General features: G+C 39.4%; 1 protein-coding gene across 2 annotated transcripts in view; it reads right to left on the minus strand.

The window, feature by feature from the left end:
* The window catches only part of mei4 (meiosis-specific, MEI4 homolog (S. cerevisiae)), a 53,168-nt gene that overhangs the window by 29,345 nt on the left and 5,659 nt on the right, over positions 1-18,164 (minus strand). For both annotated transcript variants that reach the window (XM_036210577.1, XM_036210576.1), the window contains exons 3-4: positions 14,997-15,487; positions 6,882-7,013 (exon numbers count right to left, since the gene is read on the minus strand). In XM_036210577.1, coding sequence (XP_036066470.1) covers positions 6,882-7,013; positions 14,997-15,487 — 623 coding nt within the window. The remainder of the gene's footprint in view (positions 1-6,881; positions 7,014-14,996; positions 15,488-18,164) is intronic.

The following is an 18,164-nucleotide window of genomic DNA, read 5'->3' on the forward strand; positions in this document are numbered from 1 at the left end:
GACCAGATGAGAGTGGGAAGTTATATATATACTTATGCACAAAATATAGTGCATGAGTTACAAATCAAGAATTTTGCACGCACAAATCGGGGTGATACCATTTTTCTCCATACTTGCCCAACTAAAAATTGTTTTTACTCCAACTATTCAGAAAATTGATTGGATTCTTTAACAGTAAACCTTTTCAGCATTCTTAATGTTCACAAATGTTTACAAAAATTTTGTTTAAGAGGATAAAAATTCAGTAGAGTATAACAAATGTGTTTCACAATAAAGGAAAGCATTGTTTTGGCCTCATCCAGTTTAACGTTTTCCAACTTAAAGGGTAACAGGAGCCTCATGACATCAAGGTCTCCACTGAATATACTTAACAGATGTGTCCAATCAAGCGAGGCTTGTATCATTTGTTTCAAGTTAGGCAATTACAGTTTATCCCAAAACATTCCTGTTCGTGCTGATAGAAACTTTACCCTGCCAAGCGTTTGAGCCGTGACATTCACAGCAGTGGAACATTCACCTGCTGAGCTTGGTTATTGAACACAACAGAAGGTTAGGTTTTTTTTTAGCCTATTTTGCTCTAAAAAATGTAATTTTATTTTAGATTTAAGGCCAACCAAGGGCTTTATAAGTGTCTTTATGTTTTCAGGTGTTTAAAATGTTTCTTTTGTTTTAGAAGCTCCAGGGACTTAACAGTTTTTTCAAAGTGCTTCATTGGTTAGCTAAAGAGGAAAAGGGATGATTGCTGATTATCTGACAGGTTTGTCAAATCCCACTTAAAAGGATTTTTCAACTTTTTAGACAACATTTATTCAAAAGATACTGTTAACATTTAGAGATAATTACTTGGTTGTTTGGAAGGTGATGTAACAAATCAGAGCAATATTTAATCACAAAGTGAAGCTGTTTTAGCCTCTTTGGGGATTTTTAGAGCATTATTTTCTTTCAAAGACATATGTATTTTGATGGTACAGCTTTACCTCACATACAAGTTTACAAGTACAAATTATAAGGTTAGAAATAGAGAAATTTATTCTGTCACCTTGGATGAGGCCACTCCCAAAAAGATTGAAATGACTAATAATATTACAGAAAAGTTACGAGCACAATGTCAGGGTCAAAAACTCAGGTTTCATCTTTCATTCATTGCCTGTTTGGATCTACAGCCTCTATTTTCATGCTTGAGTTGTGAGGTTGTGCTTGTGTGGTTTTGCATCTTTTGCTATGCTTTTGATGAGAAACCAGCCTCCTGTGAATCACGGCTGGGTTGACAACAGCGTGCTCTCATTCAGCAGAGAGCAGCTCTGTAAATTACAGAATCAGTGAAAATGGCTATTCAGTACAATTTGAAAATATTAATTCAATTGCATGCTTTGAAACTGATCTTCAAAGTGAGGCCATTTAGTTTAAAGGAAGTAAACTAACTTCACACAAACAGGGTTCAACATTCAATCTCAGAACACTATGCAGACAAACTTTGATCCAGTTATAAAGTAATGCACGTTCGTGAGATTGTCTTAGAATGTTTTTTATTATTATTTATTTAATCCACTTATATTATAGAAAGTTTATAAAATAAAGAAGATATATCCAATGTTTTAATGGAAAAAAAATACTAAAATAAAAGATAAAAGGGAGCAGAAAAAAGCAAGTTTAAGTTTTCCAGCTGTGATAGGAGCCCCATCCCTCATATCAATATGCCCGACAGCTTCTCCTACTTCATTCTTGCTGTGTACTTGTGAGAAGCTGCGCTTGTTCCTTTCACACACTTTCTGGCTAACTGCATGGCTATATAACAGATTACAGGCATTGCGCTAACACAGTTCTTCGCGGCTTAATGTGGGTTGTTTTTAGCGGCAAATACACCTAATAGCTATGCATGTCCACATCAACACTCATGTAGTACAACTAGCTAGACTGGGGATGGGGTGGCCGTGGTGCAGAGGTAGAGTGGTCGACCTCTGTTAGAAGATCACAGGTCCAGTTCCCGCCCTGCCCGCCTATATGTCAAAGTGTCCTTGGGAAAGACACTGGACCAAACATTGATGCTGCTGGTTGAGATTAATGGAAGGGTATAGCAGCAGAGCAGCCATCAGTGTGTAAATGTGAGTCTATAGGTCACAGGTCTCAAACTGGCGGCCCGTGGGCCATTTGCGGCCCCCAAGTCAATATTTTGCGGCCCCTATCCCAATATGAAAGTTCAATGTCCACTAAGCAATATCTTCTGCATGTCCATGCTTCTCTGATGATAGCTTTGCATTTGCTTTATGCTTAAAACTTTGCATTTGCTTTTGTTGCTGGATCTGGTCATCAGAAAAGTCCTTAGCAACAGTTGCTAGCATTGCTAGCTCCCGTCGTTTCACAGGACACACAGAAGATATTGCTTACTCTGACTTCCCACAGCTAGCGTTACAGCACAGGTGCGATGCGAAAGCGGTCTAACTACAACAGATAGCTCCCAATGGCTACGGGATGGCTGCAGTCACAGGTTCTGCTGCCCACCTTGCAAAACTCTGAACTCACTCATGTAGATTCACACGATTATCCGCCATTTATATAGGAAGTACAGTAATCCTCCCCTTATTTGCTGCGGTGGTGTCCGGCAAAAATTTGAAACCAACTAAATAGATTCACAGCGTCGCAGAGGCCAGACCACAGAGGGTGAACGTGATCGTCTGCAGTGGGATTCCACTCGCATGTTTAAAGTTATGTAAAGACTGCTGCGCTCGTATTGAAGCCATAACGCTAACCGTGGAAGCCTGGGGTTAGTAGTACATAGACATGAATAAATGTTCATTAAACTTGTTCAGTAGACATTAGGGCTGTAACGAGTATCCGGGTGCTCAAGTACTCGTGATTTGCTCCTGAAAATTCAAATACGAATATTCGTGACGTCTGTTACGTCCCCAATGGGCAAACTGGCCCGGAGTCTAGGGGATAGCCATCAAAGGGGACAATAACATTAAAACTGGACACCAACATAAAAGGAACACAGTTTATTTAAACAAACGGAAAACCTGTGTCCTGAAATGAAGCAAGAAATTTGGTGGTTAAGGTTAAAAAGAACAAAACAAAACGGAGTTGGAACCGTGGCCAAAAGAAAAAGAAGTCAGGGAGACTGCTGACCCAGCCATGACGACCGTCGGAGTCAGCAGCTCCCTGCTAAGGGCTGCCTAACAAAACTTCCTGAAGAACACAAATTAAACAAAGCCCGCAAATCAGAACTACCAAGGCCCAACCCCAAGCTAACACAACAAAACCCAGCAATCTAAGATTGCTGAGGACAAAACCAACCCAAACCAACACCACACAAACCACCACCCAGCCTGCTGCTCTGCTCCCTGCCTGGCTTGGTGTGGCCTCCTCAGTCTTAAATAGACACCATCTGCCAATCAAGGCAGATTGGCCACACCTGCCAGGTGAGCCCAAGGGAACTGGATGGGAAAGCAGCAGTAGGACGTAACAACGTCCAAGATCATTGATTCGTGATCTTTATAAATATAGTAGAGTGTAGTGAAATATTATCAAAATGATATCTGGGGACGATGTATTCTTGCTCTGAAATGCAGATTAATGCTGGATTTAAGATTATGAACTAAAACAAAGCCGAAATAGCGGCGGTACAATCCCTGGAAGTAAACACTTCTTCGTGTAGGGGAAGTTTCAGGTTTTAAAATAAGACTAGTGAGGGCTTTTTTTCCATTCAAAAACTGAGACTGAAGCTCCACTCGCTGACATAACTTCTGAAAACATTACTTTGCGTTAACACTGGATCTAAAACTTATTTTGGTTATGGTAACTCTTCAACAGTTGACACAATTAACATAGCTCTAGTTTATTCTGAAGCAGAAAAATGCAGCCTCGCTCTAATGAAAGCCGGATCTATTCAACGTGAATCAGCTGATTCTGCCGCAGAAAATAAGTCTCTGCACCAATATATAACGCTTAGAACGTAAAATGTCGAAGAACTTTGGGGATAGAAAGCCATGGAGAGAATTTTTTTAGAATTTGCTGTTAAATGATCAAAAAAGAATTAATTTTTATGCTTTTTATGTCGTTTATATTACTGCTGAACTTAAACAGAAGATTGACATAAAATAAAATGACAACATTTTTTCTATCTAAATCTTTGATGGGTTTTTTTAATCAGTTTTGTTGATTCTGATCTCCTGTTTTTCATTAAGGTAGAAATGATGGTGATTTAATACAAATATTAAATTTTTTATAAATCCAGTAAAAAGACAAACACTGAAACAAACATATTAAAAATTAAGAATCGTGGTTCGATTCGTGAATCGTTGAGCTTGATTCGTGAATCGAATCGGATCGCCACGTTAGCAACGATCCACAGCCCTAGTAGACATAGACAACAGACCAAAGACCCAAAAATATATGCCACAAATGGAACCGCATGCGACCCAGACTCTGCCTTCAGTGGCCCCAAGGGAAATTGAGTTTGTGAATCCGGTTATGGGTGAATGGGTCTGCGACTATAAAGCGCTTTAGGCCATCTAACAATATAGTAAAACTCTATAGAAATATACGGCAAAACCATAATGAAAGCTTATGGTTGGTTGATTCAAACTCATGTGTCAAGGAGAGCCAAAATTGTATGTAGCTCGGCCAACATTAGCTAGTAAGCCAACCTGAAAAATGTCAAAACAAGCCAATCCTCCAATTTAAACCACAAAGTGCGGTGTTGCGTGTCCCTTTCTGGTAAAAACTTTTTCCACTGTCCTCACCAAAGGCTTGGAACTAAAGAAAAATGCTGTCTAGTTTCCCATAAGTGGCCAGCATCAGCGTCTTCTATACCCCAAATAATTCAAGAAATAAGACTTAAATTTGTGTTGTAACAGTGAAGATCCCTGCATGTCAGCTACTATGTCTACATAGTACACTTATTTCTCCACGGAACTCACCAGAGGGAAGTTGGTTTGATAAACCAGGGCCTGGCGGTCGATTCCCTCTGTTGTAGCTCTCGTGGGTCTAGCTTAATATTTAAAATTTTAGATTTTCTATCATCATTATTATCTACATCAGCTCTGAGGTTCAGTTCACTATTCTCATTTACTTCTCCTCTATTCTTTATTATTTATTTTTCTTAGTTCTCTTTGAGTCTGTTTGGTGCAGTGCAATTTACATGTTGTTTCCACTCCCCTCCTAGGGAGCGGGAGGGATTTCGGATTCCAGGTGGGTCGCCTGTGCTTCTGTTCTTGGCCTCAGGCTCATCTAGGCTGTGGACCTCATCCCCACCTGTCCCCCTGTCCTATCTGGCTGAACTCTTTTCAAATACGTAGCTGTAGTGTTATATAAGCTAGTTCTTCTTTAATAGTCCTGGTAAATCGCCTGTCGGTCCTGGGAGAGGATCTCTCCTTAATGTCGGTGTCTCTAAGGCTTCTTTTTTTTCCTGGAATCAGGCTTTTTAGTTTTTCCTTACCTAAAAGGAGGGTCTAAGAACATGGATAACCAGTTTTATTAAGTCTGTTTAGAATAGTCTAGCAATTAGCTATTCTTTATTGACCTTCTGTTTCTGTACAATTACCGGCATGAAGCCCAATGAGGCCATTTTTTGTGATATTGGGTTATATAAATAAATGGGAATTGAATTAATCACACAACCATCTGGGGCGACCTTACAATCTGATCTGATTCTGAAGTAACCATTGTGGCCCAACAGTTCATCACACTTGTTTTTGAGGAGACTTTCAAAAGAACGTACTTTCATAGATAGTTGAGATATCATTGGACCACCTTCAATAGTTGGTCAGCCTGAAGGCAATTCCCTTTTCCTCAGGCTGGTAAATGTTAAATTACGTATGCTTTACTACCTACTGAGAAGACCCACAATGCTTTACAGTCACAGTCTCATTATCCCATGACTCACACTGTGGAAGACAAACTACACATGGCACAGAAAACAAAGAGAACTTTATGCTATAATCAGCGGCAAATAAATCTATCGATACCTCCAATAAAAAGTAAATTACAGATATTGCTTAAACTTGGATCCCTGAAATAAAACACTTAAAGGGGCCCTACCATGAAAATTCTACTTTTTGAGATTTTAAATGCATTTTACTGTTCATTCCTCAATACAAAGAACCCCAAAGCGGCATTTTGATCCGTTAATGCATTTGAGAGTAATCCTCTGTCTGCAGCAGCCCCTCCCATACCCCCGAAAACGAGCGGTTGGAAACGTGCCGACTTAAGATCGATGCCAACCGCTCCCTCCAGGAAGAGTTTGCTCTGACAGCTTTGCCCCCAGACTAACACAACACCCAATTTATCCCCTTACCCAGTGACTATCAGCAAAAAAAAACTTTCATTTTAGATGCAGAATACAGAATATCTTCCAATTGTGTCCTGTCTTCCGCAGCACTCCATTCATTTTTTAGTGGTCCAAAGGTAATATATGATCTTATATATAGATATAGTTCACTCTGATAGGCTTAAGAAAATCATGGTAGGGCCCCTTTAAGAATCTTTCTTTTGATAGATCAAAGAAAAACTGCAGCGTTTCTGCTGATTGTGAAGGGAGGCCAGCAGGAGTAGTAATGTGGATAAAAGTCATCTATATACTTGAATTTCATGCTTCTTAACATACATTTTTGCTGTGGAAAGCCCCACTGTGTTGATTTTTATTTAAAGACAGCAGGCAGGAACTGTCTGGGCTACAACTCAAGTAACAATCAAAGCTACCAGGAAGATGCTTGAAACAAATGATGATATTTAAACAGTTAAAAAGCACATTTTACCCACAAAAGAACAAAGCGAAAATAGGATTGAGTGTGAATCCAGCAGAGAAAAAAAAAAGCTGGGATAGGAGTGAAAGAGAGAAGTCGCACTGCAGCAACAAGTGTGGTGAAAGCAGCTCGAGTGTTTACCTGGGCGGCCTGCCAGAGCCGATCAGCCAGAGTGATGATCTCTGAAAGAATGTGACGGATGAGAAAGGACTGTGATAAGCTGCTGCTCCCCAGTGCGATCAGGTACTCCATCAGCCTCTCTGCATCCTGCAGCTGAGGGGTTGAAAAAAGATTTAACTGGTAGTATTCCTTCAAATCCCTCCTTCTAAACTCTGTTAGCTGAATTTATAGAAATCAAGCATCACGTTGGGGTTGATCATAGTTGGGCAAAATACTTGTTAATGATTCTCTGGTTGCACAAAATCAAAGAAAAAGTGTATGTATTCCATAGGAGAAACCAGCAACTACACAGCAGGTTTATGCTTTAACAGCTATTCCAGCCAAAAGCTGCCAAATAAAGGGAAATTTTGTGGACTTATTGCAGAGCAAAAAGTGCTCGGGAGCGCTCTTCTGTTGGGGTTGAAACAGATGAGCCGAGCAGGATTCAATATGCAAGAGTGCAATAAAAAGTTCTTCCAATAGACCTGTGGATGGCATGGTTGTGATGAGGCAGCTGTGAAGCTTCATGAGTCTATCCAGACATTCAAATGCTCCCTGATGTAAAAGGTTATTATGTGAAATATGCCCACCGCTGAACACCGCAGGAGACTGGCATTTGACTGACGCCGTTTTGGGATTCTGTATTTGAAATCTAATCGCCTGAGCTCTTCATCGTGTCCAATCTTTTTTGTCAGAGAACATAACAACTCCTTCAGGTGTGTCTGAGCTGGAAATAAGAGCATCCTCGTGGATGGTGAGGGCCTCTGAAGGCAGCACTTCCGCTGGGTAAATTGCAGCTATTTGGGTTATTGCTCCTCAAGATAGGAAGGCGCCCAGACTCCAAGCACTTCTCAGACACTTCCAGAAGATTTTCATTCAGTCTTATCTCTTGTTTGACTACATTTCATGTGTTTTCAGGAAAAAGGTAGAAAATACTTCAAGCGCATTTTGAGGTTTCATTTCAGTTTCAAAACATAGAGCCAGGTGACTTAAACTGGGACAGAAATAACACATTACAGTAAAGAAACTTGAAAAGTACTTATTCCAAGAACACATCTTAGAGAAACCAGAGATTAAAACACTTTTCTTTTGCTTCAAACTACTTCAGGTTAATAAGGCAGCGTCAAATGTGTCTTTTAGTGTTAGGAATCATTTTATGCCTCATCAAAACTTACAAGTGATACAGGCTGTCTGCGGGCAAAAAGTAGGCAAACCTGTATGGGGCACACAGCTTAGCGAGCCCATAGAGCGAAAATTTTGTTGCACATTTTGTAGAGAACATTTTACACGCAAAGGTAAATAAGGGTGTAGTAGATGAAATGCCAGTGTGTTGTACAGCTTATTCATTTCTCTAACCCCCCCCAATTCCGGGGACTGTGGACTTATCATGCTTTTCACATGATTAGTGCGTGCAGTCTGACTGTTAAAAATTAGAAAATTAGACAAACAGAGAGTAGTGTGGGAGTAGGAGATCCAGGGAGCCTTACTGAGGGCTGTCTGGTCCTGGTATGACCGGAGCAGAAGCATGGTTTGCATTATTGGCAGTAAGTCGGACCTGTTCCTGGTGCATGTTGGTACGTTGGATTCTGGCAGGGCTGCTCTTTATCACAGCTTCCATTTGTAATCTTTATGGACAGAACCTCTAGCCACATGGAGGGGTCTAGTTCAGGGACTACAGAGTTTCATCGTTGCTCTTTACAGATGATGATGTCCTGTTGACTTCTTCGAGCCAGGACCTCCAGCATGGATAAAGAGGTTTGTGGCAGAGCGTGAAGCAGCTGGGGTGACGGTCACCATCCTAGTTTGCCCTCTCTGGGTAGTTGAAGTGCTCCTGCCCCAGGTGGAGGCTTTAAGTATCCTGGGGTCTTGTTCACAAGGGAAGATTGAAGGGTGAGATCAACAGGTAAATCGGTGCAACGTCCACTGTTATGCGGTCGTTGTGGTGAACACAGAGCTGAGCCAGAAAACAAAGCTCTCAATTTAGCGGTTGATCTTTATTCCAGTACTCACTGATGGTCAAGACCTCTGGGTGACGAGCAAAAAAATGAGGTCCCAGATACAACTAGTCGAAATACGCTTCTTCCAGATGGTGGCTGGGCGCTACCTTAGAGATATTGTGAGAAGCTCGGTCAAACAAAGAGCTTGGAGCAGAGCCGCTGCTGAGAGGAGCCAGTTGAGGTGGCTCAGGCATCTAGTCCTCTTGGACGTCTCCCTAGGGAGGTGTTCCGAGAATGTCCCACAGGCCAAAGGCCCAGGCAAGACCCAAGACATGCTGGACAGACTACATCTCTAAACTGGCCTGGGAATGTCTTGGGGTCTCTCCAGAAGACCTGGAGGAAGTGGCCAGGAAAGGGGAAGTCTTGGCATCTTCTGGGACCCCTGCAACCTGGTTCCAGTGGAGGGATGGATGAATGGATAGATAAATGGAGAGTACTTTTCATGGACATCCTATGAGCATTTCATGAACACTCAGGTATCACATGCACATCCTTTGAATGCAATATTTGTGAGGTTAAAAAAGGGCCAATGCATCTTACCAGCGACTAGAATGTGCAACTTACATTAGCCTTATGGATACTTCAGAATACTCTTTATATATACACAGCAATCATACAAGCATCAAGGGATCTGCAGGAAACACTTATGCTCCCCTTAAAATGTACCTGCTCCTGTCTCCAACCCTCCACAAGCATGGACAACCCAAGACCCACAGCATTCATACAATTCAACCCCATATTCCTCGTGCTCTCTTATGGGGTGCAGATGACCCCACCTTTATATTGATGTGTGATTCCTTCCTTGACAAAGGTGGACAGGATTTTATGTCTGCCACAGAAACCAGTGAAGATAAAAAGTCCTTGAAAAAAAGCATGCCGTCTTGTTCTTTTGTTGTCCAGATGACCCCACCTTTAATGTAAACATACCTAGGATAGCACAAGGGTTATGGGTCCATGTGACTAAAGTTTAATATAATCAGGTATTATGCAAACAAAAATATTTTAGTCTTATGTATAAATAGTTTTTAAATCAATTGTTTCAGTCTATTTAGAGGAGAACTATTTAAACCCAGTTTTTCCCCTCTATGATGGACATCTTCACTAGTTGCTCGCTCAGTTACCCATCAGGTTCGTTCTGAAATGTCTTATGACACTACACAGGCCGAGTCATTTCCTGGTACTTTCATGGATTTTGCATAATTTTTGAAATGTCACAGAAGATGAGCTTTTAGGTGTGAGTAAAGGTGACTCTTCTTTTTTTTCCCCTTTCCCAAAGACGTGGTGACTCTGCAAGAAAGGATAACGTCTGATTTCACCAACAAGCTAGGAGAACTAAAGCAATAAACCCCAATGTGACATGAAATTTGAAAGTAGTTTATAGCTATAAGGGTCACAAACCTGATTTATACAACACGTGACTGCGTAAAACAAAACAAACCCCCCTGTGTTTCAAGAACACTTTGTATTCCAGGCAACCTCACCCAACCAAGATTATTGAATCACTTTTGAGCTGCGTATATTATAGATAAGTCTGGTGTCAAAATGTTTTAGAATGGTGTCCAAGTGTGCGGTTTTCCTCCACTGGCAGTCTGATCGTGTCAGGAGCCGCCTCCAGTATCATAATTACCCCCTGCCTTCCTTTCTGACCCCTCCAGCATATCTGAATGGTCTGGAATAATCAGTTTGACCGGTACAGTCATTGAGTGCCTCATTGAAAGTCAGAAATATGAAGACTTCATTATCTGCCATTCTCAAAATGATCTGCAAAAGTCCTTACTAAGGTGGCTTACAAAAAGCTCCTTTGTGGAAGGAGTTGATAGAAGGTTATCTCCAAGTACTTTGAAAAAGTTGAGTGTCGTGGAGAACATCTAGGTCAGATAACTGGTAGTAGCTTTGAGCAGCCACATTGATTGCTTAAGGTCTGAGTTAGGCTGTGGTAGGAAAAAGAAAAATGCATCATTAACAAAAGCAAATTTGTATTTGAGAAGAAATAATGGAGGCTTACAGCACACATTTCAAACAAACTAACAGTTTTTTTTTTTTTCAATTTTTTGGGATATTCATTCTATGTTTTTACTAACCCCCAACCAACTTCTCAGCCCGCTGGTCTGCTCCCTGCCTGCCTTAGTGTGTCCTCCTCTGTCTTACATAGCCAGCAGGTGCCAAATTAGGCACATTGGCCACACCTGCCAAGTGAGAAGAAGGACTGGATGGAAAAGGTCCAGCAGTAGCAGCAGGATGTAACAGTTAGTAAAGGTAAAAGATCTAAATTGGCTGGTGGAGAGGTAGGTGTTGAACCTCATCTTCTCAGTAGGCATTTCTTCACAAAATTCAATTCTCCCTGTGTGTGGTGCCAGTGCATGAACCAGACATACAAAATCTTAGCGAGTAACTTCAGTGTATCATGATGCTGACATTTAATTTCCAAAAACCCAAAGACTATTTATCCACAAGGCAAGGCAAGTTTATTTGTATAGCACATTTCATGTACAGAGACAATTCAAAGTGCTTTACATAAAACATTAAAAGAAACAATCAAAAGAAATAGTAAAAATGTGATCATTAAAATACAACCTAATCCATGGATTTAAGACTGGACCTGGAGCTTACGCTACGAGCGTTTTGGGTTGTCCGGCCCCATAGATGGTCGTAGACACATGCAGCGGCATCTTAAAGAGAACTCGGGTAAATCTTGCAGTTCTCTTGTGGCTTGAGCGTCCACTATAACCCTTATACTATCCGAGGTATGTTGACATTGGGAATACAGTCATCTGGACCCCACAACTTTTTTTTTCAAATGATTTCTGATTTTCATTGGTGTCCATGGCAGACATAAAATTGTGTCCACCTTCATCCACATTTGTCATGGAAGGGATCACACGTCAATGTAAGGCTGGGGTCATCTGGACCCCATAAGATAGCACGAGGGTTAAGGGATGCCATGAAAATGGAACATACAATTGTCATGCGAGTGGCAAATGTATAGTGAAGTATTTGTGAGGGAAGTTACACGCACTTGTGACATACGGGTGATGCTGTAGAATGACCCTTTATAACGCCGCACTCTAGCCATTAGTGAGAGGAGTGTACCAGCCCTATAACAACAGTGCGCAAATGCTGCACGCACTAGGTGTGCAGGTGATACACAAGTGGCCTGTACCAGACAAACCTCATTCTGGTCGTCCTACAAGCTCTTTGAGCGGTGTACAATCTTGATATTTCGTGGAACCACCTGTGGGCCCCATACATTTTTGCCCGCAGACAGCTTGTATCTACCACCTACAAGGGGAGTTGTGACAAGGGCATACATTTTTCTGTGATATTCTTTTTTTTTTTTTTTAACAAATTTTAAACTCTCTTTTTTTACTTAATATAATTGTTTCTAATTGTTTAGCTTTATGAAGCAGGACAATGGGTTGGGACATTTTGTGAAAGACAGGGTTCAATAATCAGACAGCATACATTCTCGTTTGGGTTGTTTTTATGAAGTAGATTTTTTTTAAGGCAGATAATCGCACAACATAAATTCAATTTATTTTACTTTTACTTTTTTTAAACCAATTTTTAGCTCTAAAAAATATTTTAACATCATGAAATTATTCATTCTTAGAGGAAACTAATTTAAATCAGATTTTTGGTGAAGCTATTACATAAAATGACTTAGAGGAAAATGGATTAAACAAATTCTGCTTGATACCCAAAAGAAAAGATCGATTCATTAGCGATTGCTCAAGGTTTTTTTTTTTAAAACCAGGTTGACTATTAGTACCAATATTCCAGCAGCAGATCAGCTGTTTGGTTTAAAAGTCCTTTCACAGACCTACAATGCGATATTTCTCAGATTCCTTAAAATTACTGTGCAAAGGTCCTCCCCATCCGTTGCCATTTTAGACCGCAGTTCATCCATGTTACTAAAGGCCATCCTTAATAGAAAAAGGCAGAGACCCCAATTTCTACAGGCACTGCAGTGTCTGAATAGCAAAATGCAAGACAGCCACAAGGTGTTGCTTTTAAAGAAACAGGCGCAGCTAAGGTCAGTCACCCATCTCACCCGCAGCTGAGCTATCGCAATTTAAAATCCATTTCTTTTCTCATATAAGCCTACATTTGACTCAGAGAAACACTCTCACTTCCATTTGCAGAGTTCTAGTCCACATAGATTTAAAAAAACAAAAAACAAAACAAAAAGGAAAATCAATGAGGCTGTGGCCTGTCCATGGTGTATCCCACCACTTTCCCAAAATTAGAAGAAAGCCTTGACTGATGCTTAAGCGGTTAAAACAGGGAAATGAAAGAGATGGATTCAGGCTGAGTGCAAGAAACCTTTTGTTGTCATTATAGATGAACTGCATCAAATAATAATGAAAATCGTCGGCTGACTTGAAGAAGAATGTTTCTTAACAAATTTTGGTTAAGATAATGAAAGTCGATTAAGTATTTTCCAACTCAATCAACTTAATGTCATGTTATTTTATCCCCGTCAAACTAATTTAAAATAGTGTCATTTAAAAAGTGACTTATGAGCTTTGATATTTTATGAAATATTTTAGCTTTGAAAGAATCAGCAATAATAATAATAAAATAATAAATCAATTTAGTATTGTTCAATGAATTATTTTAATTGAATCAATGTATATTTTAAGAACTAGACTAAAACAACAACCTGAAATGTGTAAAAGAAATAAAACTGTTCTTTTTTTAATCTCCTGTTTAAACAGTTTAGGGCTGTGAAAGTTAACGCGTTAACACGCAATTATTCAAAAAGAATTAACGTTTTAATTATTTACACCTCGCAAAGAAACAGTCCTTCGCTTTGCCTCGCACAGGTCATGCTTCCACAGCGTGCATTAATAACACTAGAAGTCCCAGATGGCAAAATGAAAACAAGTTTTGTTGAAGTGGTTCAGCATGGCCCTACCTTTGGTGGAGCTTGTTTACATAACAAAAGCCTCAATTCACACCTGATTAAGGATAATAGCTAAAAGCCTTTGAGGTAGAAAAGCCAAATTCTTGCTCTGTGGGACTTCTAGTGTTAAAAGATTTTGCAGGGATTATCCCACCAATACCGAGGTCACTTTCAAAAGAAGTAAATATTGAATTGCTTTTTAGTTCTTCTTGGTATTTTTTTTCTGTTTAGATCACTTTTTCACAAAAAGTGGACTATTTGATCCATGGTCAGGCGAGTTTTCATCTAACTGTGACAACTCGCCGCTGAGGCAAAGGGAAGCGATACACATGCTGATCGTCATGATAGGTTAAATGAAGGATCAGTTCAGAGAGAAAGTTCAATTCTTACCGCTTGTTTTTGTCCAGATGAGGAAGGAAAATTGTTTTTGATTTTTTTAAAGGATTCTGCTCAGTGATATAGAGCATTTGGTATATGTGACTGGAAGTTTCTTTTTTTTTTTAGGTCTGCTGGTCCATTTCTTATGGCTGTCTGTCAGCATCTGTTTTCTTAGAGTAATACTTCAGACATAAGAGTCTTTAAAATTCTGCTCATCTTTTGAATGCACACAAATTACACTTCTGGGTTAACACTTGTAAATTAAAAAATCTCAGATGACAAAAAAAGGACAAAAAATTCTTTCTGGCATGCCATTGTTCAAAAGACGCATATTGTCATATAGAATTTTCCTAGTAAAAATTCCTGATTAATCACAACACGAAAGTGTGATTAATCCGATTTTTTTATTGATTGTTAGCATCAATATCGCTCTATATGTACAGTTTTGTGTGTGATTTCATATTGTGATTATTTGCAGATAATAAGGGGTCTGAAAATACATTAACTTAAAAAAGCGATTAATTGCGATTAATTTTTCTCAGTTTGCGATTAATTAGTTAATTTTTTTTATTGATTCCTGGCCCTTCTTTAAATGTATCAAAGTCCAAAATGTCAAATATTTTTCAAATGTAAGGCAGGTTTTAAATATTTAATTTCTTTTATCTTTTTGATTTAAAGGCAAACAGGGATTTTTATTTTATTTTACTGCCTCAACAGTGGAAATCATTTTCCAGCACAGGTGGTCATTATAGCTACCGTGAAGAATGAATATTTCATGCATGTGAAGACGGCATCCCCATGAATCCCATTACTCACTCTGCTGGGCTGTTTGCTGTGAAGCAGCATTCGAGTCAGCTCCCTCAGTGGCTCCTCCACGCGACTTCGGAGCTCCACAGATGGCCTCCTCTGTGAGCAGAAAAGGTCCAACGCTCGCGCTGCCACCTGGCAGGCCTGCGACACAAGGTCAGTGGGTCCCACGGCAGGGGGGTGTCTGCAGGCTGCCACCACGGAGTCCAGAAGCTGACACACGGTGTCGGCAAACACCGAGCACATCTCGCCGTCGTAGCCGAACCACAGAGCCTCCTGACCTTGACTGTTGCCTTGTAGCTGTTGCAGACCACACAGCGACCTGAGGAACCGCACATGAGAGTCATGTGTTTGGGAGAAGGGAAGCTGCCGCCCAGCAGGGGTAGGAGTGGCGAGTTTGGAGTCCTGCGTGAAGGCGTTCGGTTGAAGATCTGCACTGCATGAGAGGGTTCCTGAACAAAACAGATCCTCCGAGGTGGCGTCCACTCTGCTGGCATCACCTGTAACATGAAACTGATTTAAGGGATGAATCTTTGTTTTTGCAGTTTTTGGTTATTTTGAACACTATTTAGAACACGTGTCAAAGCAAAGGCCAATTCTATTCGGCCCTCCAGAACATTTTATTTTGTTGTTATTAATGGCCTGATGTTATCTTGCACTAATTTCTAACTCGTATAATTATGACAAAATATATTTTTATTGAGGGTAAAATAATGAAAGTTATTTAAGGTTTAGGTTGTATTATTCTGGAATTATATTCCTGCCTTTTTATTATTGATAATTATGCTAAAAAAGTTACAGTTCTAAAGTTTTAAAAATTGGCACTCTGCTAGCTTTATTTTTTCTTTTACTAAGATTTTTAGCCAATCAATCAAATCAAATATACTTTATTGTCCCGAAGGAAATTTGTCTTGGATTTCACAGTGCCAGTGGCTGCGTGGCTACATTCACACATACACACAACTCCAAACATTTCAGTGTGAACAACAACAACATACCAAATAAAAATATAAGACAAGTATTAAAAGAGCTGTGGTAGAATTTGCGCCTCTGGAAACACAGTGACTTCATATTAAAAATTAATAATAAAATCCAAAAATGTCAAGTAAAATGGTCTATAAAAATTGGAGTTAAAAGCACAATGTACAGAACAGACATTTGTCAAAGTTGTAAGAACGGTGAAAGATAAAAATATCAATATTTCTAATAGGTACGGCAGTTCATAAATTAAGTAAAAGAGTTCATGTGCTAGTCAGACTTGTTCAATAATGAAATAGATGTGGGAAGAAATGATAGCTTGTATCTATTGTTTTTGTATCTTATTGCTCGGTAGTGCTGCCCTGATGGTAGGAGTTCGTATTCACTGTGTAGTGGATGGGAGGGTGAGTTTATTATTCTTTTTGCCTGTCCTCTAACACAGATCTCGTAAACCTCTTGTAGAGATGAATACTCTTTTTTTACCAATGATTTTCATGGCATTTTTCATGACACTCTCTATTTTGTTTTTGTATTTTACTGTTAGGGGCCCGAACCAACCATTTTATATTTTGAAGTTTATCTATTATTTCTATTTCTATATTTTGCTGTAAATGTATCCATTATTGAACTAAAAAGTTTTGCAAGTATCTTAGAAAACTGAGGAAGTACAGTGATGGGCCAGTAGTTGGTGAAGTGATGTTTGTTCCCATTTTTTTTTCTTTTTGTACAGAGATATGACTTTTGCTATTTTCATTTAGTCGGGAAAGGAGCCAGTTTGAAATGACAAATTGAAAATATTTTTTAATGGCATTACAATCCCGTCAACCTGTTTTGAAGAATTATTTTCACTTTTTTTTAACTATGTCGAATATTTCTTTTTCCTTGACAGGATTTAAGAACTTCGGGACACAAAAAAGTAAAGAGTAAAAAGTAAAGATAAAAAGGAATAACTGATTCTGATGTAATTTACTTATGGAACATAATTTCTTCATCCATTACAATTAAAAATGATCCACATAAAGGCAAGACAAGGTGCAGCAGTTTGACACGCACATCACGCCGTCTCGCTGTTTGCTCTAATCTGTTATCACAAGGGCCAAAATAAAAAACATTTACTTGCACACAAATTAGAGCTGATGTGGAGCCAGCCTAATGCTCTAAATCGCCTGACTGGCAGGCGTGATGAATGTTTTGCCACTGCTAGAGAGGATTTAGCTCCTCAAAGAGACGAGAAGCGCTAAGAGAAAACATGGAAAACAACGCCAAACAACAGCCTTTTGTTTCGTTCAGACAAATCTATGAAAAGACGACGACTAATGAAGGAACTGGAAAGCAGAAAGTGCTGAAATTCAAATGACAAACTACTGCTCTCAAAGTGCATTAATCCCTTTAATGTGAAAAACCCCCGTCCTGAAAATCCAAAGATGAGATAAGACCCAGATAGCGACGTTTGCTGGTTAAGATGAAGCAGGTGTAAAATTTTGTTGACATTCTAATTTGATCGCACAATGACCGATGTGTCAGGCATAACCATCATTTCATGCTTTAGTCAGTGTGCAGAAAGAAGCTTTTAAAATACATGAATAAAACAAGGCAGGGTGTTTTTAATGGGGCATATTTCATCACCCCCTTACAGCAAAAGACTACACGGAACAAAAATGTTCACTTTTGAGATGGTTCAAAATATCACTTTTTGGCACACGCACAAAATCATTTACATCTACAGACGGGGCAATAATGAATAGTAATAATCATGTAATTATGCCATTAAATCCAAAATGCTGGGTTATTATCTCTAAAATGATTTTCTGCGATGAAAAGACATTTAAAAACTGACCTTGAAAGTGAATTAAAAATGTTATATCGCTTCATCTGATTGGCTAAGATTATGTTCGACTCAAAGTCACACAAATGACATGAAATCCACAAAACAATCCCTTTCCTAAAAGTGATTTATTCTACACTTTCACAATTTCTGTGTGATGAAATCTGAGAGAAACCGGGACAGCAAAACGGGTTTGAAAAGCCAGCAGAAACTTTTATACAATATTATTTATTTACATCCAAATTGGTTCTCAAACAAACACAAAGATATTTAGTTGTGTAAATGTTCATTTCTTTTCAGCCTTACAGAAAACAAAATGTGTTGCCTTTTACATTAAACAATCATTTATCATTTTGCCAAAAATATGACCCTAA

The sequence above is a fragment of the Oryzias melastigma genome, linkage group LG24 (assembly GCF_002922805.2).
Source record: "Oryzias melastigma strain HK-1 linkage group LG24, ASM292280v2, whole genome shotgun sequence".
In the NCBI taxonomy this organism is placed as follows: domain Eukaryota; kingdom Metazoa; phylum Chordata; class Actinopteri; order Beloniformes; family Adrianichthyidae; genus Oryzias; species Oryzias melastigma.